We start from the raw sequence: 23,279 nt of genomic DNA, 5'->3' as shown, positions 1-23,279 counted from the left end.
TGTCGCCAGTGAGCGCCAGTGAGCATGCAGCAGGACGCTGTTCGCTTCACGCAGTCGCAACGAGACGCCAGTCGTCTGCACGTTTAGCGAAATCTGCACCTCCTCCGCCCATGTCGGGTCCTTTGTCGTAAACGCCCGCCTGCCCGAGAGCACCACGGAGCACCGGTCACCTTCCCCACGGATCGTTTGGACCGATACCCCCCCTTCGAGCTCCAGCGGCTCTTCTTGGAGGAGATCCACCGTGTACACGGCACCATCGGCGCTCGTGAGGAGGAGGTACTTGTTGTTCCTGGAGGAGCGGGGGAAGGCGACTTGGTAGCGGCTCACGTCACGGAAGTCGACCTTGGAAAGGTTCACCAGCTTCACGCATGGCAGCACAGGCGGGCCGACGGTCACGCACGCCGTATCGTAGAGCCTTTCCTTGGTGATGTCGACCTGATGGTGAGTGGGGCCGACGCACACGAACCCGCTCCACATCGTGCCAGGAGCCAAGTCTGTCTCCACAGCAGTAGAAAAGGTACTCGCGCCGCCGGCTGCGCTGCCGCTGCCACTACGCCAAGCAAAGAGCAGATCGTTCGTATAGCCGTACTTGGACAAGGTGCTGTAGGGATAGTCGCTCTGCGGAGCCACCTCGAAGACAGTCTCCTCGAGGGGCTTGGCCGCGCCGGCTGGGCGGACGACGTGCTTCACGATCATCGTGTGGCGGGTGTGACGGTTTCGAAAGACGACGGCGGGCAGTAGCTCCATGAGGCGGCGGGTCGGACTGGCAGACACGGCGCGGAGAAGGAAGTACACCGCGGAAAGGTCGCTGGCCTCGGGGGCGTGGTCGCACTGGATGACGCACCCCTCGCTGCCTCCGTCCACCTCAAACGCCTCGGATAAGGCGGTACCTTTCGGCTTCATGCGCAGCACGACGCTGGAGGGCACGTAAGCGACGGCGCCGCCTTCTGTGGAGCCGGGCAGTCCTCTAGTGCCCATGGACCCCACAGCGTTGCCCTCATCAGTGGAGAAGAAAAGGTCGAACGTGGTGCAGTTCTTCACGAGGCAGTGATCGCCAGCCGTGACCGCCACGCCAAAGTCGCCGGCCGGCCCGGCGCTTTCCACAGACAAACTCAAATCGAAGAAGTAAAGTTGAGGGTATGTCTGATGAGCCATCGCCACTCTACTATTTCGGCGGGCCGCGTCACGGTCGAAGAGGGCGTCGTCGACGTGCCCCTCGTAGACGTCATCGTTCACAAACAGCTGCAGGTTGCCACGCACTGCGGTTGCCGGCGGAATGTTGAAGAAGTATGCACGCTCACCCGCAGGAACAGACTCACATGCGAGGATCTCGCCTCGTGTGTTCACGGCAGTGAGACGGAGGGGGTACACAGTGTCGTTCACCACGTGCGGCCTCGCCGCACGGAAACGCAACAAGAGCACGGTGCCCTGCAGCTCGAACACCGTCACCATGAAGGTCGAAGAACCGTCTAGCTGTGAGACGAACTCGCGCGCAATGTCCTCTGAGGAGGTGCCCTGCTTTCGATAGCGCTGATAGAACTCGATGGCAGGCATCGACCGAGGCAGCAACGGTTCACGCAGCGTCGCCGCACCCGTCCTAGACAGCATTACCGCAACACTCAGGTCGGTGCGGTGCAGCATCGCCTCGGGTACACAGGAGCGGTCGAACGGCTCCACAACCTGCTCTCGCTCTCCGCCAGCCGTGAGCAAGAGAGGCAGCGGCGTTTCGTTTTCGATTTGCACGAGCGTGCGCACGGAGACGACGTGCACCAAATCACGCCCAAGTGCGTTTGTCACGTGGAAGCGGCGATCGTCTGTCAACACCACCGTACTGGAACACACAAAGAGTCGTGCCGCGTACCCCGACGGCGAGCCCGTCCCACTCAGCCCCGTTTCATCCACGTCGGGCACCACGTGATCGACGGCTGTCCCATCGATCTCCGTGACGACAACGGGTACCACCGCTTTGACTGCGTCAGAACCCCGTGAAGAGGCGCTTTCTGATGGTTGCGCGACGGGCAGAATGCGGACGATGTCGCCGTCGCTGCCGCGCGCCTGAAGGGAGACCCCGCTGTAGTTACACCAGCGAAGCGACGGGCGTGAACAGCCTCTTGGGTGCGTGACGCTGGTTGCGTCACGCGTAGACAGCGTCGTCGGTGTTGTGCCCGACAGTGCGTGAAGCAGGAGCCTCAGCTGATCTGTCGACGCAGCAGCCTCTACGGGAGAGATGGTCGCCGTTACAGTCATGCTCAGACACGTTGGTATACGGCCCTGCACGCCGACAAAGATAGGGCTACTCACAACAGACTGGAAAGATTGCCGGCTCCACTCCCAAAGCGCTATGTCGTGTAGAGCGATGCGGGCCTCCAGCTGTCCATCGGCGAAAGGCTCCCGCTTAGACCACACAAAGGCGTTAGAGAAGGTGACTCTTGCCACTGTCATGCCACCTGGAAGCCTCACCGTGACGGGAATGAGGGAAAGAGACAGCAGCACCTTCCATGAGTCATAGGGAAAGCGCTGTTGCTCCTCCTGTGACCTCGCCGGCGCCGCCGGAACAGCGTAGGTCGCCACCGAGAGGTCCTCTGCGGGTGCCTTTGTCAGCGCACCTGCGCCAGCCGCCGTCGTCGTAGCGTCCTTACCTGTGGAGCGGGCCAGCAGGCCTAGACGCTCCTGAGCAGCGTGCAGCTGTGAGAGAACCAGTGGAATGGTCACCTCACCGCACGTGACAGAGCAACTCGCAGAGCATGAACGGTGCGGCCGATGCAGGGCCAACTCCCCCTCCATGGACGCTTTTGTGAGCACCAGCACCCGCTCATCTGCATCCGCGTACTCGATCCGAAACTCGCTGTTGCGGAGCTTGATGAAAGAGCGCCGGGTTTTCTGCTTCGAGGTGAATGCAAGTGCTCGCTGCGCCAGCATTACCTGTGAGCGAGCGTCGAGCTCGATGGTGGCGTAGCCTTCCTCCACCGTCACCTGCGTGCGCCGCCTCAGCCTTGCTCCCGTACAGGCAGTACTGCTTCCCGGTGACGGCACGGTGGGCGCTGCAGCAGCCGGAGGGGAGACGACCGCCGCGGGTGCCACATCCCCTTGAACGCGGCAGTCCTCGCAAACGAAGAGAGAGGATCGGCAAGAGGCGCGGATGAGGTCACCTCCGGCGGGGTGAGCAAAGACACAGCGACGAAACACCGCCGAAGTGCCAGGGCAAACGACAACGTAGCGCTCGCGCGACGGCGCGCGAAACACACAGTCCTCTACCAGAAGAATCTGCGTAGGAGCCTCGAGGTAGATGTCACCACAGTCATCCATGTCGAACGTGGTCGCCACCACGCTTTCGCGGAGCACGACGCGGCGGGTGAGGCACCGGGCTCCGGACGCAAGGATGCCAATCATGCGTTGTAGCTTCGCAAACTCAAAGACAGGTGCGGACAAGTCCACGCCCACACTCCAGCGCCGCACCGATACTTGCGTCGTCTCATACGGCTCCTCGTTGGAGGAAGCGCAGCTTCCACGGTCGCTCTCTGACAAACTTATCTGAAAATCCTTCGAGAGAGCGGGCCTAGGCGTGCCTGCCGAAGAGGTGAGAGTACCGACGACGGTCTCCGTCGTAATTGCACACGCAGACGCTTCTAGCGCCGGCTGCTGAGCAGGACGCGTTTGGTCAAGACGCGCCACTACCCGCACTCCCTCTATAGTGAGCTGCTGCGGGGCCAGAGGGATTTCCTGCGCCTCGGCACACCAGAATGGCATCTTTTCCAGCGGCATGCGGTAGTGCATCCCACTTACCGTCAGCGCGAAGTTCGACGGGGACGTCACAATAGGAGCGGACACCAGAACCGACAAGTTCGGCACGTCAATGTCCACAGAAAGACGCCTGACATTGTTCCGAATAAGGATTGGAAAGTTCTCTGGCGCCGCGAGGAGAAGTGGTCGGAATACATCCAGCGCCGCCATGTGCTCTTCGCTGGCCGTGTTCGACAAAGAGAGCAGCACCTCCTCGCCAAGACTAGTCTCCTTCCCATCGGCGCCACAACGCACCACACACTCCCGCATCACCAGCTGTACCGCCAAGTCGCTGAAGCAGCTAAAAAACATGCGGTAGTACTCCTCCGAGACTATTTCGTCGCACACAAAGCGGTAGATCTCGCCAAGGACGAAGGCCACGGAATGCATTGGCACTGCCCCGAGCTGCGGCACGTCGACGGCGTCTACTTGGAGAGCCAACTGCATATACGACGTGAGGCACGGTCGGTCAGTCAGCGGTTCCACACTGGGATCAGTCTTGTAGATGACGCCTACATTCGTGAGTTGGACGCTTCCAGCCAGCGAGACGGCCGCCATGTTCGCGTACTGTACCGTGTCGTGCATCACAGCATCAATGCCGCGAATGTCGAGCAGGGGCACCTCTGGCGCGGGCTTGTCGCGTCGCCCTGCGATGTGGAGAGAAGGAATGGAGACCGCAAGAGCAGCCGCAGTCCCTGCACCGACACCAAAGCGCACGCCGTGCTGCAGCTGCACGATGGGGCTCACTCGGTCAGTGTAGTGACACTCGACGGAGGCGCTTTGAAGCGTGAAGTGTATGCCGTACGGGCCACGAGAAGACGGCCCCACGAGGTGCGTGGCAAGGTGATGCAACGCGATCGTGCAATGGAGAGGAGAAAACTTCACCGTCATCTCCTCCACCTCAAAGGGCGGACAACTAGAGACTGGGGACCACTGCAAGAAGTTGGCCATGGATTTCAGTGAATCCACATTAACGGCAGTGGAAGAGGCAGGTGCGTGGGCAGCGCCAGCGTTCGCGAGCCGCGGCAGCTTCTCGAACAGGAGGCGGATGCTGTCGGCGTCTCTGCGCCACACCGTCCATGTCTCGCACGGCACCTCGAACGTCACCCGTGATATCACGATGCCACCACGGGGCGTCATGTGGACCTCGAGTGGTGCCAACACATAGGTGCTCTTGTGGCGCAGGTAGCACTGTCGCATGGTGCAGCCGAGTCTGTCAGGGTGATCGGGTGCCGTTGCGCTTGTGGCTGAGAGGCGGTCAAGAAGAAAAGAAAAGTCGTCGAGTTGCACTGCTACACGGTGTACGGCCACACTCCTCGTCGACGGCTTCAACACACTTGCTGGAGAAGGGGCTGTAGAGGGCGCCGGCTGCACCACGTGAGTGGTGGCGCCGCTTTTCTCCTGCTCCCCGATTTGTTGCAGCGCCTCGGCGATCGGCGTCAGGCAGCGCAGTGCGCCTTCCATGGTCCCTTTCAGCTCGACCTCTTGGAGGAGCAACCTCGTCTCGCTCGAGGCGCAGTCCTCCTTCATGTGCAGGTAAAAGAGAGAGGCCTCGCTGTTCCCAGAGGTATTCAGCGGCCCCCACGGCGCCGCCGCGCTCATGGCGGGGGTGGACATCGTTTGCACCGCACCGTCGGTGTCGAGTGAGATGGAGGCAATCGTGAACACCGTCTCCCCATGTCGGAAGACGAGCGCCGTGTTGCGGGCGAATACCGTGTTCCGTGCCGGCAGGACAATTTTAATAAGCTTCCACTCATAGTGTGTGGAGGACACAACGGGAGGCCTCAGCTCCGCCTCCTCCTTTGCGAACTGGTCGGCAACGTTCGCGGCGTACTTGGCCTGTACAAGCCGTCGAAAGTACCTGATAACGTCCTCATATCGGAGGTCCTGCTCAGCGTCCGCCAGCTCTTGCCGCCGTTCTTCGATGTCCTGGCATCGATGGCACTCGTTCAATAGCTGCACATAGCGCTCCCTGGCGTGAGCATAGAAGCGGAGGTGCGATGCGTTGAAGTTGTAGCGATGCTTGTAATCCCGCAGTCCCTGCATGACGCAGCACTTTGCATAGGGCCACAACGACCCACGCGCGCGAAGACTAGAAAATGGCAGACAGTATGCCGGCACCCTGAGGCGCATTTGCCGCGACAGATGGCACTTGAGCAGCGTTAGGAGGGTAGCCTCGTCAGCCGTGAGGGTGTTGGTGCCGTTGAAGGAAAGTGTCATATTCTTTCGCAGCACATGCTCCGTCTTTGCCTCGTGCACGGTCGTTGTTCTCACAGAGAGGGCTTCTACCACGATAATGCGGGAGCGGGCATCGCCGGCGTTGGCAAAGACGCTGGTGCCTCTGAGCTCCATACTTACAATCTTTATCTGCTCCGGCCCATGGTTCTGTGCCGGCTCGACAGTAACGACAAACGACTCAACGCTGATTTCAAAGTAGATATTCTTGCGCGTGTCGCACGGGAGCACGAGGGTGAGGTCGGTGAAGATGATGCGCAGCTGCCGGCGCCAAATCCACTCCACCGACTGCGCCGCGCGCGATCGCAAGTAGCCGAACCAGCCAGCGTCCTGCTTCTTCATATCGCTGGCCAGAGTCTCCTCACTAGACGCCGGAGAGCCAAAACTACTGCCGTCGCATGTCGAATCGCTATCTGAAAGGTCGCCATCGCTGGCACACGACGCAAAGTCCTCCTCATCCAAATCGGAGTTGGCACACGAGTGTTCATACGCTTCGGACTCTGGCTGGCTCACCGGGGACAACGGCTCCGAGGACGCATCTGCTGACTCCGCGGCGGCGGCGGCGCCAAGGATGGAGTACTCGGTGATGCCATGCAGTATCTGCTCTGGCGTACGCACCGGAGGCGGTGAGGAGAGATTGAACTGCAGGAGCAACCGACCACGGTGAACCTTGACCTCCATGGGCGTCGCCGTAGAGGGATTCGGTATCTGTAGCTCCATCTCGGGTACAGTGCCCTCCTCGATCGGTAGAGGCAACATTTTGTTCATCGTCTCTGGGCGCAGGGAGAGGTTGTGGACCCGCACATGGCCGTTGAACAAGGACGTGTGCACGTCTCTCGGATTTACATCGGCGATGTTTGCCAGTCCCGAGAGGAGGTAGGTGACCACCATCTGCTGCATCATGCCTGTGCGCTCTACGGGGACGTCGGAAGAGGAAAGACAAAGCCCTTTTTCGCCTGCATGCGAGGGCGTGGGTGTGTGTGTGTGTAGGTATCTGGCCGTATCGCGTGTCACCCTCTGTGGTATGGCGTTGAGGAGAAGCAAGAAAAGGGGGCGGCGATTAACGAATCGGTGAAGGTGGTCCGCTGCACCAACACAGAGAGAAACCCCCGCCGAAGAAGCTCTTTAGAGAATGTCGATTGAAACGCGTTGCCCCATCGGCGCAATACCTTTTTGTTCTACCAAAAGGGACGGAGGCGCAGAGCAAATTCACAAAAGGCACACTCAGAGCGCATATAGAGGGAGAGAGAAAGGCCACAGCAGCAAGGCGGCCAATGAAGCGGAAACAGGTGAACAAGGCACGTGCACGGCAGCCACTACTTTTCATTTACCCAAGGAAAAGGTACAAGTCCGCGTGCTCGGCGTTGATAAAGTTGAGTAAAGAGGCAGTGCAGATATAGATGAGGCTGAGAGGCGATAAAGATGTCTCCAACTTATATGCGCATCTGCAGGTAGCGGCCGGGGAACGGGGTTATCGTACCGGGCTTGAGGCAACGTGTAGGACGGAAAAATCGCCGACCTTCTCGACACGCGTGGACACCTCCACACGAAAGCAGTGGGAGGAGCAAGAGGCAACAAAGACGAAAACGGTCGGCACGCCTCTAGGACTCTTTTCGCTGCACTCTTGGAGTTATTTTTTTTGGCAGCTTTCAACGATTCCGTTTAGGTCCCAGTAGCTGCAGCCCGCCGCCCCCCGCCCCGCACGCACACACACACACACCTTGGCGCCGAGAAGAAGGCAGCCGATGTCCAACTTGTTCACGTCGTCGGATCCCGTTGCGTATGAGCGCTTTCGTGCGCTGCAGAGTTGGCAACTGATTCTCTCTGTTTGTTTTTTGGGCACGCGTCGGTTCGTCTACACAAGTGAGCGAGGAAACACCTTCAAAGGCGTTGTCTACAACGAGGCACAAAGCCTGCTCGTTCATCTCTGACAAGGGAGAGGAGACCCGCTCGATCGCAGAAAAGGCCAGCAGCACTCCACAGTCGAGCAGGGCAACGGGGCACAAAATACGTGCGAATGGTTGGGACGCATGTATGGGCAAAGAGGAGAGGTCTTGAACAAGCGTGCCGTGTTCGCTCTTGCCCCCCGTCGCTATTCGTAGGTGATTTTGTGTGTGTATGAAGGCGGTCGCTTCAACCTTCCCTCTGAGAGCTTCACCCTACGCAGCATCGCCTCGACGGTAGTTTGCGCAAGCACGCTGAATGGTGCGGTGACAGGAGAAAGTTCAGCAAGAGGTTTGCGCGCCTTCCACGCCGGTGGAGGCGTCAAAAGAAGTTACAAAAGAGACGGTAGAAACGGTACCGAATATGGTGGAGTGCCCAGGCACATGGATTTGGGCGTATGTGCACATCGTGCAGGTGGGAAGAAGAGTGCGCACAGAGTACAGACCAACAGCGGAAAAAGTAGAGGACAGTAGGGCGACCAGCATGGCGCAAGAGGCAGCGAGCAAGTAAGCCCCTAGAGCCTGCAACAAGTGGGAACATCACGGAAACTGTGAGGGCGAGGTGCACGTACTCACCCAACCCTCATGCACTCCGGCTGATGCACGGTGTCCTGAGGGCAGCGCCTTTCGCAGTATTCTGAGATCCTTCCTCGGCCCACGTGCGTGTGCGTCTGACTGGAACCCGGCGGCCACATGGCCAATGCGCGTAAGTGATAGCATCTGCGCTCTCCAATATCGAGGCTAAGGTAGCGGGTCTTCGGTGTCCCATTCAGCCGGGATCTGCTGCCCTCCAAATATGAGATTGTCTCTCGCAGCAGGATTGGTCCACCAAACTTCAGAGGAAACGTACGCGACGTGGAAACGTCAACCCGTCCCCCGCTTCGTACACTTTGCATGGCACTGCAACAGCAACGTGTTCGCACGCAGGCACAAGTGGCGGCCACGCGCAGTTGGTCAGAAGAGTCCAACAGTACGAGAGAAAACAGAAACAAGAGATGCCTACGAGTGCGCCGCAGAGGAAACTCTCGTACCGCAAGAAAAAAAGAACAGCAAACGAAGAAACAAAGAGAGCCGTGAACTTCGCGCACACACAGACCTCCTCTCCAAGCAGGGCATCTTCGAGAGAGGAAGGAAGGTAGAGGGAAAACGGACGAGAAACGGAAACGGAAAACGGTCGCCCGCTGCCACGACGCCCGTGTGCCCTCGTTCCGCAGCGCTCCCTGCCCATCCGCCCTCCTCCTTCCCTGTCTTCAGCCCACGCAGAGACGGGAAGCAGCTACGTGGAGAACGGCAGATGGACCCATGCTGTGCGCACATGACGCTCAAACAAAGCCAAATGATTCTTTTTCCTGTACTGCAGCCTGTCGTGTCCTGCGGTGCTGCAATACCGCGCGCGCAGGAGTCAGAACGGAGCCCTCCCCCCCCGGCATGTCACCCGCCCATGTCGGCGCGGCGCGGCGAGGCAGCGGTACACACGTGTTGCCGCAGCGCCGCCGACTCCGTTACCGGAGCACGCCCTCGGCCTCCTACCCAGCCTACACCACCCTTCGCAGGTCGCCGCAAGGGAGGAGGGGAGAGGCGAGAGCAGCGCGAGGTGCGCTCGAGCAACGCTGGCACCCCCACCCATCATGTCGGTGGCACACACGTCTTCACCGTCGTAGATCGCTCCCGCGCAGCACCGCCCAGGGCCACGCCGCCGCGCTCAGCAGCGAAAGGTCGCTGACCTGGCGGCATCCCAGCTGCCCGACGCTCCCACCACCGGCGGCGGCTCCGCATGGGCAGGCACAGAGAGGCCGCCTCGGCCTCCCCACGGCGAGCGTGGGTACCGGATCTCGGAGGCACTGCGCGCGGAGAGATGGTCTCCCCTCCCCTCTCGCCATCCGCCGTCCTGCGGGGAGAAGGGAAGGAGAAAAGCGGAAGGAAATGAGCGCTGGGAGGGAAGCAGAAGGGAGAGGGATGCCGCAGAGCCGAGGGTGAGACGCAGAGAAGTGCGAAAAGTCATTTGCACGAGCACCCGCAGGCGTATCGCTGCAAGAGCGGGAAGAGTCGTACGCGTTTACTACGGTGCGCGTGCTGAGTGAAGAAGGAGGGCGCAACGAACCGAGCAAACAGAAAGGAAAGATGGCGACTAAGCAGCAAAGCAAAATAGCGATGATGGCAGTGATAGGCAGTAGAGGCCGCCACAAGAAAACCCACGCATGTCCATTGCGCCTGCAGTGCACTTCGTTGCCGGGTGAACGGTGCCTCGCTGCCAGCCTTTCCGATGAGGGAGTGAAGCGTTGAGCGGCAACCTCTTCAAAGGTTCGCGTGGATGTGTGTGCGCTCGTCCAAGTGAGCCTCAGTAGTAGAGGCGGTGCGCGCAGTAGCCGTGCGGGTTCTTCTTCAGGTAGTCCTGGTGTGCTGCGTGCGCCGCGTAGAATGAACCAGCTTTCTCCACTGTGGTGACGCAGGGAGCCCCGCCAAAGGCCTTCACGAAGGTGGAGTGAAGCTTCTCGTCTGCTCCGTTCAACTTGGCGATGAACTCCTCCGCCTGCTGTTTTTGATCTTCGCTGTGGTAAAAGATGGCGCTGCGGTAGTTGGTGCCAACATCACCCGCCTGCCGGTTCAGCGTTGTGGAATTGTGCATGCGGAAGAAGAAGGAGAGCAACTCTTCGTATGACACCTTGTTGGGGTCGAACGTTATGTCAAGCACCTCAGCGTGGCCCGTGTTGCCCTTCGAGACGTCCGAGTACGTCACCGCCTTTCCCTCAGCGCCGCCCATAAAGCCGACCTGATGCGAGAGGAGGGCATCCTTGAACTTCCGTGTAAAGTAGTGCTCCGTGCCCCAGTAGCAGCCGGCAGCGAAGGTGGCTCGGGTAGGTGCGGCCATCGCGACGGCGTGGTGTTTGTGCCGTTTAGCAGTTGTGCCTGAGGGATGCGTTGTGTGAGATCGCCCCAGATGGCAGGGGAATGCAGCGGGCAAACGGGGCCGGAAAAACGAAGGTGGGCAGAGCGATGGAGAGAGAAGGAGCGGCTATGCTTAGGGAAGTGCGTGTCGGCGGTCTTCTCTTTGTGCACTGTGTGGGGGAAAGGGGAGGAAGTGCGTGTTGATTCTGGCGCGGACTCGGGCGGGTGGCGAAAATAAAAAAAGTCAAGAGAAAGTAAGGAGGCAGGACGCACATAATGGGCGGAGGTGGGTGCCAGCAGAGCAAGCAGGCAGCAGAGATGCGCGCACAGAGAGACGAGAGCACAGGCGTAGTAGCAGCAACCCTTCCTCTGGCGTAGAAAAGAGAGCCGAAGGGGAGCTACTCCAGCTAACGCCTAGCGTTAAAGCTTTGCGAGGCCCGTCCGTTAATCCACCCCAGCCCAGCGGCCCGATAGAGGAACCGCGATGGGAATAGATTAATGTCACGCCGCCCTCGTCGGTGGGAGCATGACGTGCCTTCCCGCTCCCGAGGGAAGCGACGCCTCTGGATAAGACGTGCAAAGAAGAAGAGAAAAACCCATTCGAGAAGCCTAGACGCATCCCACAAAGCCCGCTTCCAGGTACAACATTGTACAGTCATACAGCACGATGATATATACTTTTTTGGTTGAGCATGCACTGCCACCAAGCAGCTTTGAGAGACACACCTTCTCGCCGTTGTACGCCGTAGGATCGGGCATCTGTGTTTGCCTCCGCGCCCACCCCCCAGCAAGAGCTAACGTTTTCGCCGCCGCATAACATTGACGAGGGTCTGTCCGATCCCCGCTGCAGTGACAGCTACAATGGCGAGAAAGGTTGCGCGGCGAAGAATGCGCACAAACGTGAGGGGAGGCTGGCCAACCGCCAGCGTCGGGTCCGAGGCCACAGCGTACATGTACTCGTTCAGTGACGCGGCCTCGCTCTGGTCCGGCTGCTCGCTGCTGGTGATGACCGGGGGCCACAGGAGCTGATGGGCAAGGCAGAAATCCTGTAGACGCCGCGCTGCCTTGGCCTCCTTGCCGTCCGCGACCAGCTGCGCCGCATCTGCCTTTGTCATGGCGACGATGAACGGGAGCCGCTCGCATGCGGCCGTCGCGCTGACTTCCTCGAAGAGTGAAACCGCGTAGGCCCCGCTGCCAGCGATATCGGTGCCGTCGTAGCAGAGTAAGACGACGTCGATCGTCTTGGACAGCTCCGGGTCAGACAGAACCTGCCTGCACGCGTCGGCCGACGCCGTCGAATACACCAGCGTCTGCGGCTCCTCCACCTGCTCGCGACCTTTGGCGGCAAAAAAGGTAGTGGTGCGTACGTACGTTGCCGTTGTATGGTCCGGCTTCTGAAAGCCGTCTGGACCATTGGTAGTCAAGGCATGCATGAGGCTGCGCCGACCACAGTTGGCTGACCCCGCCACGAGCACGTGAATGGTGTTGGGGACGGCTTCCCCAGGGGGCCGGTACGCACGGGCGGTGCGGCGTGTGAAGAGGTAGCTTATCTCACCTTTGTAGCCCCAGTAACGTGCGTAGCGAACGACCTCGTCCCGCCGCAGCAGTGCCATGTACTTCCAGTACTCCACAAACCTAACCATCGGGATGTGCTCTTTGAGGAACCCGTCGACCGAGTCCCACGGACACCCGGGCGTAACGCTCCACATATTGGTCATTTCAGCAAATCGCTTCAGCTTGTAAACGTTGGTGAAGAACTGAATCGCGTGGGACGAGAGGTAAGTGTTCGTCTCACGATCTGCGCGGATAGAATGCAGGTCATACCACGAGTAAGGCAGCCCGTCGGGGTGGATGCCGGTAGCGTGAAGCGTCGCCCACGCCTCGAGCGCGCGGCCCTCCTGCAGCCACCTGGCGTGGCGTTCCAGAAACTGAGCCTGGTTCGCCATCTTCTCCACCGCGACAGTGCCTCCCCACTCGGACAAGAAGGGGCCCATGTCCTCCTCAGCGTTGTAGGTGACTGACTCCACCTGCTTGCGCCATCCCACCAGCTCCGGCAGCCGAAGCAGCCCATCCGCGTCGCGGTCGAAAAGCCAGAAAGCGCGCTCGAATGCGATCCTGCCAACTGGTGTGTAGCGACCAAGCACGGCATCGTAGACAACATGCGGCGGGGCGAGACCGATGGTCAGTAGCTTCCCCTTCAGCTGCTCCAGGGCGCAGGAGCCATAGAAGAAGGCGCTCTCTCGCAACTCCTCGACACATTCGGCCGTCGCGTCTGGCAGGGCCAGAACCGGACGATTACTGTAGCTCGACTTGTTCGCCGGAGCTCGGCATCCTTTGCACAGGACAATTACGTGGCAAACCTGCAGAAGCCGTCTGTCCGCTTTGTCTATGCTGAGCGCTGAAGTGCAGGAGAACTGGTAGGACGTGTTCCAGGCGCGGTGTGTATGCACCGCCGCGCCCTGCAGCGCGCCCTCAACCTGAAAGGCGTCTGTACCGATTAAGATAACGTGCATAGAGGAGCTCATGAATTCGGTCGCGTGTCAGAGAACGGGCCACGTCTTGGTGGTGGTGGGGGTTCCTACCGCCGCTTGTGGGGGATGGAGAAACGGGAGAAAGAGAAGAAGGCGAAACCGGCAGTTGAGGGGCAGAGGAGAGTGGGCCATCCTCTCCAGAAAGGCGTTAAGGGCGACGTCGCATACTTGTTGAACGTTACCGCGCATGGAGAGCAGGGACGTGGGCACGGTGCTCGCACGAGCTCTCTCTTCATCCTTTCGAGTTCTACCGAAATGACGGGTCCGCCCTTTATTCTCCGTTACATGGCACTCGAAAGCTGACATGATGACGACTGGACGAGGGGAGGAGGCGTAGTGCAGCACGGAACACAGAGATATGCTGCTACAGCGGATAGGCCATCATACCCAGCAGAAGAGGGGTTCGAAGAGCCTCTCCCCTCCCCTCTCCCTTCCCACCCACACAGGCACAGAGGCACACGCACGCGCCTGTCCATACGTCGCGGCCGTAAGTCTCCTGAAATGCGTAGCAGAGAATCACTGCGAGAGAGCGAAACGACGGCCGCGATGTGGTTGAAGGAGACAAGCGCCGAGTTTGCGGAATAATCCCCCAGAGGGAGGAAGAGTGTGTGGGTGACTCACCTCACATGTGGGAAACACCAAGTAGAGCCGCCCCACCCCACCCCTTCTGGGCAGGGCCGCGAGAAAACCGACGCCTTGTGCGTTTGCGTGTGGGGGGAGTGGGAGAGAGGGGGGGGCACATTACACAGTCGGAGCGGATCTCACTCATCAGCTTTGCAGAAGAAGAGGGAAGGAAAGAAGAGCGTCACGTGTTCCCATTCGCCGTTCCGTGAGGCCACGTGTCGATCGGAGGGAGGGGCTCGGCATCCCTCTCTTGAAATCTTTCGTCTGCGCTCGGCGCCCTCGTGGGTTGTGGTCATAGCCCACAGCCACTTCCACAGACGTTTCTTTTCAGATCGTTTCTAGTCGAAACTTTGTGAGCCATGGGGAATTTGTTGTTCGTGCCGCGACACGTGGCGATGGGGACGGGTGATCACATAGAAATGTCATGTGATGTGTGGTGCACATGCACGCAGCTCATGCTCACTGGCTTTTTTCACAAGCGACGAGAGGGGTAAGTGCATACAGAAAGATGGACGTGTGGAGTTGCAGTGAAGAGGGAGAAAGGGGGGTTAAAAACGATGTGCATATGGAAGAAATGGTCATCTTAGCGGCATGATGCTCTCCGTCAAGGTCTAAAGCACCACAGCAATCCCGGAGGGTTCGTGCGTCTCTCGCCATCCTTTCTCTCCCCGTGCTGTCGGACCTGGCACCCGTGTGTCTGCGTGTAGTGCCATCAGACGGAGGAAGATGCCTGACCGTCAGCGTTCGCTGCCCGCACCACTATCATGTGTTTTCACGCTGCCGCTGCGGCGCGTCCAATGGTTGGGTGTGTTGCCCTTCGCATTCACACCCACTCATCACTGCAGCGGTGGTACCAAGAAACACGCACTCCTACTCGGAGGAAGGTGAGGGCACCTATGCGGCACCCTTTTACTCTGGGAAACGTCAACAAGACACCCCTACATCATCCCTCCGGGGGGCTTTCCTCTATGCTTCGCGTCCATAGGCAACATCGTCGAGCACCACAAAGGCGCGCACAAAGCAACGAAAGGGAAAAAAACTCTCTCGCCCACACATCCGCGTCATAAATACGGCACGTGCGGGAGAGAGAGAGAGGAAGCGAGAGGGGGGCGTGTGGCGGGACAGGACGCCATGGAGCCCACGTCAAGAGTTCTTCTCTTCGTCCTCCTTATCCAAGGCGTCTTCAACACATTTCGAAAAGTCGTCCAGATTGCCCTCCTCATTCTCGCGCGATGTGGAGGTTGTCGGCGGCTGCGGCGCCGATGGCGGCGATGCGGTGTCCGAAGAGCCATGCGTGGTTTCCTGCAAGGACAGCGCAATGGCGCGCCGCATCATCTCCTCCTCCGACATATTCTCGTAGTTCAGCTCATCCTCGTCCGCCAAGGGTGCAGCCGCTAGTGTTGCTGAGGCAGGGGGGGTGGGAGTGTTGCCGGAGGCTGGTGCGCTCTCAGGGCCTGCAGAGGAGGCCTCAGCGGCGGCAGCAGCAGCCTGGCGCTGCATCTCGTCCTCCATGGAGAGGCGGAGAGCCATAGCTAACTCGGGATCCATGTTGGGGTCCACACCAAAGCCGCTCATGCCGGCGCCACCACCTTCGGCACCTTCGGGAAGGTCCTCCCCGAGGAGGATGGCGTTACTCATGAGCTTGTCTGTCAGGTTCTCGCGCGCGGCCACCGCTAGGAACCGTGAGTTCTCCTTCCTGCATACCTTCTTGACGAAGGCCTGCAGCAGCTCCACGTTTTCCTCCACGCCGAAGGCCACCACGTCGACGGCGACGTCATCCTTGCGCAGCTTTTTGGCCAGCACCTCCAGCTCCGCCTCTGTTTCCCTCACCGGACTGCCAACGAAGGCGACAATGCGCTTCTCAGCGCGGGAGTTGGTTCGGTGGCTCAGAGCCAAAGACGCGATCTGCAGACCGGAGCTGAAGTTACACCGCTTGCCGTTGATGGGGATGCTGCCGATCGATGTCATGATGGCGTCCACATTGTTAGTCAGAGTTTCGTACACCGTACAGGCATTTCCGCCGGTGGTGAGGAACCCAAGGGTGTTTTCAGCATTAGCTTGCAGCTTCGCATTCGCCAGTAGGCAGGCTGCGTCCTGTTCCGCCATCATGCGGGTGGGGTACTGATCCCCATTGCGCATGTATTCCGTGGAGTCCAGGCAAAGGAAGCACGCCTCGACCATTTTTGCAGCTGTTTACTAGTGCTCCCGTCGATGGATGCAGTCGAGTGCGAGAGGTGGTCTGCGCGCACGTTTTGCTTTCGGCTGGGGTACCCGTGTGCAGTGTATGGGGTGGACTCGTTTAGTTCAATGCAGGTATGCGCTTGTGCCTGGAAAATGCACGGTGGTGAGGAGAGCACACAAAAAGGGCGCACGCTTGTCCGTGTGGAAGCTCGAAATAGAGAGGAAAGACAGCGAGGGGCGTGGGGGAGGGCGTTCCGTTTCTGCTCGTGTAAGCGTGCCGACGTGCAGGTACACGAAAAAGCGTGAGCGGCGCGCCGGTCACCGTAGCGGGCAAGATGAGAGGCAGCGGCCAGCACCGTGTGTGCGTGTGCGTGTGTGTGTAAAGGGGGGAGAAGGAATAGATGAGGAAATGACAGAGGCACATGAGTCGACGGGATAACACACCACCCATGAACAAGCGAGAAGACAATCAAACGGAGCTCGAAGTGTTCACGATGGATGTTGGCCGCTTCTGTGGGCCACGAGGGGATGGACAGCAGAGGGCGTTGCATATCCGTTCCTCCTACCTCTTCGGCATTCACACACGGCTGAGAAGATGAAGATGAAAGCGGCATACTGCACTGGTGTGTGCGAGCCCGCCACTCTATCAAGCGTCAAATTTCCAATGCCCAGTGTACCCACTTCCATCTCCCTTCATGACGCCGAGAGGACGTCCGTCTCCACGCGCTATTCAGCAACCGCAGTAGCGCAGAATTTTGTCGTGTTCCCTCACCGGCCGCTAGTGTGCACTGAAGTGCCGACGTCCATCGACAGTGGGGCGCAGTCGCCGCGTCCTGCGGTGCTGCAATACCGCGCGCGCAGGAGTCAGAACGGAGCCCTCCCCCCCCCCGGCATGTCACCCGCCCATGTCGGCGCGGCGCGGCGAGGCAGCGGTACACACGTGTTGCCGCAGCGCCGCCGACTCCGTTACCGGAGCACGCCCTCGGCCTCCTACCCAGCCTACACCACCCTTCGCAGGTCGCCGCAAGGGAGGAGGGGAGAGGCGAGAGCAGCGCGAGGTGCGCTCGAGCAACGCTGGCACCCCCACCCATCATGTCGGTGGCACACACGTCTTCACCGTCGTAGATCGCTCCCGCGCAGCACCGCCCAGGGCCACGCCGCCGCGCTCAGCAGCGAAAGGTCGCTGACCTGGCGGCATCCCAGCTGCCCGACGCTCCCACCACCGGCGGCGGCTCCGCATGGGCAGGCATCACACAGAGGAGCAGCAGGGTAGAGTGCAGCGGCTTAAGTGGTCAGTAGAGAGTAGGAAGAAGGCGAGATCCCGGATGGCAGCGGTCGCAGGTCCGTGAGCGAAAGAGTCACGCAGCATGCGACATTAGCACACAAGTGTACTTAGCGAGAGCCCCCTCCCTAAGCAGCCTTCTCCCCTCCTTGCCTACGTGGCGCCCCTTTACCACCGCTAGCCACAACTCCCTTTCGCTGTCACCATCACTGAGTCCATCTCAGACATCGCCCACAGGAGCACGCAAGCTTCACTGTCACACTATGGCCAGTCACTGTTGTCTGCCCTCCTGTGCTTCTCTACAGGCGTGAGCTGCTACATCGCTCATCCAGCGTGCCATCCTCCCTCGTGTGTCGGGTGTACCATCTTGCTTATGTTTGTCGCCCTTGTACTCGTTCGTGTACTACTTCAGCTCATTCACAGCTGTTAGTGTCTCTGCGAGGAGGAGGTAGTAGCTTTCCAGCGCGTCCTGGGCCTGGCGGTGCACCAGAAACGTTGTTGCGGAGTCGCGCCACAGATCCAACTGCTGCGCAGCCTTCTTCACCTCCTCGTCCGACCGCACAGCGGCGAGGAAATCATTCTTTTTGGAAAGTGAAGGGAGCAGCACACCCGTTCTGCTTGGTGCAACGGCTACGAGATGGTGATTCAGCTCCCTTGTGTAGTCCAGCGCGGCCCGAATATCCTCTTCGGTATGCAGCTGGCGCTGCGCGCGCCGAAGCATTCGCTCCAAGTCCTTCCGGCGCTCCGCAAGCTGGCGTTGCCCTCTGGTTAGTGTGTCGGCTCGTGTCAAACCTACAAGCTTCCGCACGCTGTCCGACAAGATGCCGGAAGTGGCAGTCGAGGGCTCTTCCAGTGCGGCCCCGTAACGCATAGCGACCGCCCCTACCGCTTGATCTAGCTCTTCCATGCAGAACGTGAAGGTTTCGCTGGCAGCAGCGATGGAAGTGGGGTGTGGCGGCGCCGGGGCCTCTATGATGCTGGTGCACACTGCGTCCACAAGGGGCTCCGCAGGAAACATTTCACGCACCGTCGCCGCCACTCGCTCGATGCCCACAGCCTTGGCGTGCTCCAGCATCAGTGCCAGGTTGTGCATCTTCGAGCAGGCAATGTCGAACCCCATAAACTTTGGCATCTCCTCTGACATGTGGCGGTAGTGGTTGGACAGACCCTTCAGTGCCCCAATCGCCTCAGGCAAAGCGCTCAGGTAGGCGTGCAGGTCCTTGTTTACCTGCGCATATCGTTCCAACCGATCGCTCCACAGTATGTCGACCGTCTCTGCTGTCGCCTTGGCTTCCGCTTCCTTAGCTGCCAGGCGCTGGCGACGCGTAAGGCGCTCCTCGTTGAAGGTACGCATTTCATTCATGAGCCTCGTGTACTCCTCATTCAACTCGGCACGGCGAAGCTCGACGCGGCGCCATCGCGTCCCTCCGACGACGCCGATCACAGAAACGGCGCCGACCGCGCCGAAGGCCGCTACTTGCTTGAGTGACATACCCCAAGCGACTCTTTGCAGGTATGGAGCCAAGCATGAATCTGAGGCAGCGTTAGTGCAGGGAACGCAGAAACGATAAGAAAGGGAGCGTCGTCGTCGGGAGGCCCCAAAGAATGTGTTTTGTGGAAGCCAAGTCGACATGAGAACGTCCGGTGGGGGTCGTAGAGAGAGACAGAGAGACAGAGAAAGAGAGAGTTACGCCGAACCGCGTCTTTTCCAAATCCGTCATCGCCTTGAAGAAAAGCGGTGCGTACGTTGAGCCCTCGATGTGGAGCGTAAATGAGACAGGGCGTGGCTGCACGTGAGCTTCTGCCGTGGTGACCCCCCACCAGCCGCTATCCTGGAGCGAAAGGAGCGCAGGGTACTGTCCGACCAGCACGAGTAGGTGTGGCAGGAAGGGGACGGAATTCCACTTGAGCACTGCACCGTTGTTCTCAGGCCTCTTCCACAGCTGCTGCAATTCTCCTCTTCCGCCACTCTGCTTGCGAGCCACAGGTCCATCCTCCGTTGCTCTCCTTATCGGAGGGCATTTGGTGTGGGTGTGGCTGAGTATATATGCCCTTTTTTTCGTTTACCTTTTCGACCTACGCGATGGTGTCTGTGTGTGTGTGTGTAAGGCCGCTGAGAGCGAACCCGCACGCACAAAGTCAGAGAGGGCGAAACAATAAGGGAGCGCAAGATAGAAAGGTGGGAGGAAGGTAGATGCGAAGTACCAAGCCGGCAGCGGCGGCTTCACACACACACACGCATACATACACCTATGCACACGCACTGCCAGCTCGCGCCCGGCTCATTTGCTCCCTCTCTCCCTCTGGCTTGCTGGCTCGCTCCTCCCCGAATCACCGCTTTTCGGTGAAAAGGAAATCCGCTAACTTAAACAAACGGCTGAAAGCGAATACAACCGCGACTAATACAAAAACAGCCAAAGAATAGCAACGTCGAAGCGGAGCGTCCAACAGCGCTCCACCGGACATGCTACAGAGATCCACACATCCACGTGCACAGCATCGCTGGAGTAGTGGCTCCCTTCCGCTACAAGGCATCCTAGAGAAAGAGAAAGGGGGGAGGCACTGCCCTAATGGAACACATGAGGGCGCGGAGGAGTGGGTGAAAAGACCGGAGAGGCTTCGATGTGGCCCACGCAACCACAGTCGAGGGAGAGGGGGGACGGAAAGAGAGAGAAGCCGCCGACGCACTCGGGGAACACACACACACATACACACGACGGAAAGACATAATGAAGTCAACATGGTCGATTTCTCCTCACAGTCGTCCTCTCTCTCACTCTCTCACTTACACACACGCCACAGCAACCCACCGCGTGCTGCATCACTCGCCTCTCGGCCAGCTCCATGGGCTGTCAGCCGACAGCCGCCCCTAAAACATTCCGTGTACGTGCCCTCATCCTGCATGCCGATCGCTTGCCATTGCGACGTCAAATACTCTACGAGAAGAGCATGAGGAAGGCGAGCATCAGCGCAAACAGGCCGATGGCCTCCGTCAGGGCGAAGCCGAGAATGGCGTAGTTGAAGAGCATCTTGGTCAGGTTAGGCTGGCGTGCGCAGGAGATGAGCAGGCAGCCGAAGATGGTCCCAATACCCAAGCCAACGCCAGCGAGGGCAATGGCGGCGAGACCGGTACCGACATAGTGCAGGCCCTGGACGGAGATCGCCACGGTGGAGGCCTTGCGAGGGGCGACCACGAGCGCGCTGGAGGCAGCCACCGCGCGGCGGGCGATGGGCTGGGCAATGGCACGGCGCATCATCTTTTTTCAAGGATCGACTGTAAGAGTGAGGAGAGAGCACGAAGAGATGCTGAGAGAGGAGGCGTGTGTGCTTCCGTGTTTGAGTGAAATGCGGATGGAAGAAGCGAAGGATGGTGAAGTCAACAGAGAAAATAACCGTGGGACGAAATAGGCCACGCGGCAGGTGCAGCAGAAGCAGCGAGAAGATGAAGAAAGTTTGTTGACCACTCGTCTGAGACAGGAGTGGGCCCACACTCGCCAGACGCAAGACGACAGCGGAGGAGTTCTTTCAGGGTGAGCGGGGACCTGAGCTTTGAGTTTCTAAGTCGGCAGCTTCGCGCGAAGGAGCGGAAAGCATCAGGGCGAGCCCCCACGTGCACATACAACGAGAGCGTCACGCTCGGCACGTGTCTTTTTTTTTCGTCCTCCCCTGATGAATCGCATGACACGCAGAGGGATGCCACTCGCCGTCAACGCACCTGCCGGAGCGGTACATCTTATTACTTCTCGGACTGTGCACAGGGCCTCGGCTTCGCTGTGGGCTTCGGAGCCATGCGCACAATCGGTGTGCCCGTGCTCGCGGGGCTCGGTTGCTGCAGCTGGATAGGTGCGCTGCCGTTCGCCTGTGCTTTTGCCTTTAACTCTCCAGCGATAGCCTGCGCTCTCTGCTTGAGGAGGCGCTTCGCCTCCACCGCTTCTTTTACACTCGTTGTGTGTGACTTGGCACCCTGTGCACGAAGCTTCGCCTCGAGGCGGCCCTGATTGACACGCTTCTTGTTGCCGCCTCGTGTGATCTTCGCAGAGTGGCCCATGGCGGTTCGTGAAGCTACAGAAGAGGAGCACGGGCAGAGGTTGAAATCCGGAGCTATCCGACTGGGTAACACTGATGGATTGGAGCGGGTGGGGGGAGAAGATCGACGGATGCTGCGCCGTTGGTCCAAAAGAAAACGACAGAAAGGTGCAGAGAGGAGAAGCAAAATCGAAGTTGTCGGTGGAGTGTGTGTGTGTGTGTGTGCGGAGGGGGGAGGGAGGAAAGAGGGAGAGGGAGAGGGCCGATGGTGCCTCCGCTGGGGGCACAAGGGTGCACCGTCAACAACGCTGCAAAGAACATAGCAAAAGGGAAGAGGAGAAGCGTTAAGCAGAGGCTCTGTCGGCCATGCACGAAGCGGCTAACTTCAATACTGTACGGCGACAGAGTGTTCGAACGCGCAGGTTCAGCCATCCTATGATGTGTCACGCACACGAATAGGCATGCGCGAAAGGCAGGGGTTGATGGGGAGTGAAGGAAACGTACCCTTCCGTCGCGCCGAAGTACACGACTCACCGACTCATCTGCCATTCGCAGTCGAACAGCTGAACACAACGGAGGCAGTACTCGGAGTCACCTCTGCTACACAGGCACGAGAAGCGATGGAGTTATGCTCGCTGCTGAATGCGCCGATAGAACGAGATTGGAACACGCAGGCATACGCGCATCAGCATCACGGCTCCTTTACCTCGCCGCGGCGCAGCGGTCGCTTGACATCGCGTTCGCGTTGCTCAGCTTGCATGCGTACTTCGCGCACGTACTCCTCCCACGCCGCCTTCTCTTGAAAGCTCTTCTTGTCCGTGTAGCTCTCCTTTGCGCGGCTTTGTCGAAAGTTCTCGAGTGTCTCACCCTCCTCGGTGAGCGCTGCTGTCAAGTGCGTCTCCCACGCCTTCATCGACTGTGCCACGAGCCCGGAGGACGCGGAGAGCATGCTGGCGGACGTCTTCCGACGCCTCTGTGGGGCATCCGTGGTCGGATCTCCATCAGCGCCGCGCTTCGATCCGGCGGCATCTTCCGACGCTGGCGCTCGTCGCTGGCGCAGCACCGGCCGTGTATTTTCTCGCCAACGCTGCATTGCTGCTGCCTCCTGCAGGAAATTGTCGTGAGTATCGCCGGCACCCCCGATCGCTTTCAGGGGCATACGGTAGCTGAAGTAGAAGAGTGGGTTAGCCCGCGAGAGGACCGTGTCCAGGTGACCTGCCAGGGACGACGTCGCGGCAGATTGCACGCCACGCATCAGCCGCTCAAAGCACGCACTGTTGGCGAGTGTGTACAGCCACACGGTGTCCTCCTCTGATAGCGCGGCTCGAGTGCAAAAGAAAGCGCTATTCGAAACGGACTCGGGCTGACCAAGGTGGCGCAGCGACAGTATTCGCCGCAGTCGCTGCTCTCGCTGCATCCTCAGCTTGGTGACCTCAACCGCATCGGCAGTGTGCCCATCAGGCAGACCTTCGAGGGCTGCTGTACGCGTCAGCTCATCTTTGATGTCGTCATCCTCGGCGAAAGACGCGGCACTAAAGCCCGAGGAGGAGCTGTGAAAAGAAACCTCGGACGACGCAGCTTCGTCTTCGGAGGCCAGCATCGGTGTGGGCAATCTCTTTTGTCTCGATCGAGCAACTATCGTTGCGCACGCGTGCAACTGATTCAGTGAGAAAGGCGCTCGGGAAAAGCAATGCAGACAGTCGAGGAGAGGCCAGTGGACCGAAGACCGTCGCCTGTACTGAAGGGGTCGTGAGGCATACATGCACACAGTCGAAGGGGTGCGTGTGCCCT

General features: G+C 59.6%; 8 protein-coding genes across 8 annotated transcripts in view; all 8 read right to left on the bottom strand.

Moving 5' to 3' along the window:
- Window positions 1-6,915, bottom strand: part of LSCM1_07388 (uncharacterized protein) — a gene marked incomplete at both ends in the record, with an annotated part of 7,632 nt that extends 717 nt beyond the window's left edge. Inside the window, one exon of the mRNA XM_067324760.1 lies at window positions 1-6,915. This exon is cut by the window's left edge and continues 717 nt beyond it. Within this exon, the coding sequence (XP_067181117.1) occupies window positions 1-6,915 (6,915 nt within the window).
- A 3,381-nt stretch (window positions 6,916-10,296) lies between these two features.
- Window positions 10,297-10,827, bottom strand: LSCM1_07387 (uncharacterized protein; the record flags this gene model as incomplete). Its single annotated transcript, XM_067324759.1, has 1 exon — window positions 10,297-10,827. The coding sequence occupies one exon, from the start codon at window positions 10,825-10,827 to the stop codon at window positions 10,297-10,299; it is 531 nt and encodes a 176-aa protein (XP_067181116.1).
- An 811-nt stretch (window positions 10,828-11,638) lies between these two features.
- LSCM1_07386 (uncharacterized protein) lies at window positions 11,639-13,369 on the bottom strand (the record flags this gene model as incomplete). The annotated part of the gene is made up of 1 exon (XM_067324758.1): window positions 11,639-13,369. One exon carries the CDS (start codon window positions 13,367-13,369, stop codon window positions 11,639-11,641), a length of 1,731 nt encoding a protein of 576 aa, XP_067181115.1.
- A 1,773-nt stretch (window positions 13,370-15,142) lies between these two features.
- LSCM1_07385 (uncharacterized protein) lies at window positions 15,143-16,180 on the bottom strand (the record flags this gene model as incomplete). Its single annotated transcript, XM_067324757.1, has 1 exon — window positions 15,143-16,180. The coding sequence occupies one exon, from the start codon at window positions 16,178-16,180 to the stop codon at window positions 15,143-15,145; it is 1,038 nt and encodes a 345-aa protein (XP_067181114.1).
- Window positions 16,181-17,865: 1,685 nt separating this feature from the next.
- Window positions 17,866-18,954, bottom strand: LSCM1_07384 (uncharacterized protein; the record flags this gene model as incomplete). The annotated part of the gene is made up of 1 exon (XM_067324756.1): window positions 17,866-18,954. One exon carries the CDS (start codon window positions 18,952-18,954, stop codon window positions 17,866-17,868), a length of 1,089 nt encoding a protein of 362 aa, XP_067181113.1.
- A 1,444-nt stretch (window positions 18,955-20,398) lies between these two features.
- LSCM1_07383 (uncharacterized protein) lies at window positions 20,399-20,719 on the bottom strand (the record flags this gene model as incomplete). Its single annotated transcript, XM_067324755.1, has 1 exon — window positions 20,399-20,719. The coding sequence occupies one exon, from the start codon at window positions 20,717-20,719 to the stop codon at window positions 20,399-20,401; it is 321 nt and encodes a 106-aa protein (XP_067181112.1).
- A 479-nt stretch (window positions 20,720-21,198) lies between these two features.
- LSCM1_07382 (uncharacterized protein) lies at window positions 21,199-21,510 on the bottom strand (the record flags this gene model as incomplete). The annotated part of the gene is made up of 1 exon (XM_067324754.1): window positions 21,199-21,510. The coding sequence occupies one exon, from the start codon at window positions 21,508-21,510 to the stop codon at window positions 21,199-21,201; it is 312 nt and encodes a 103-aa protein (XP_067181111.1).
- A 669-nt stretch (window positions 21,511-22,179) lies between these two features.
- LSCM1_07381 (uncharacterized protein) lies at window positions 22,180-23,088 on the bottom strand (the record flags this gene model as incomplete). The annotated part of the gene is made up of 1 exon (XM_067324753.1): window positions 22,180-23,088. The coding sequence occupies one exon, from the start codon at window positions 23,086-23,088 to the stop codon at window positions 22,180-22,182; it is 909 nt and encodes a 302-aa protein (XP_067181110.1).
- Between the last annotated feature and the right edge of the window lie 191 nt (window positions 23,089-23,279).

This window comes from Leishmania martiniquensis, chromosome 7 (genome assembly GCF_017916325.1).
Source record: "Leishmania martiniquensis isolate LSCM1 chromosome 7, whole genome shotgun sequence".
Taxonomy (NCBI): domain Eukaryota; phylum Euglenozoa; class Kinetoplastea; order Trypanosomatida; family Trypanosomatidae; genus Leishmania; species Leishmania martiniquensis.
This window is presented reverse-complemented; position numbering and strand designations above follow the sequence as displayed.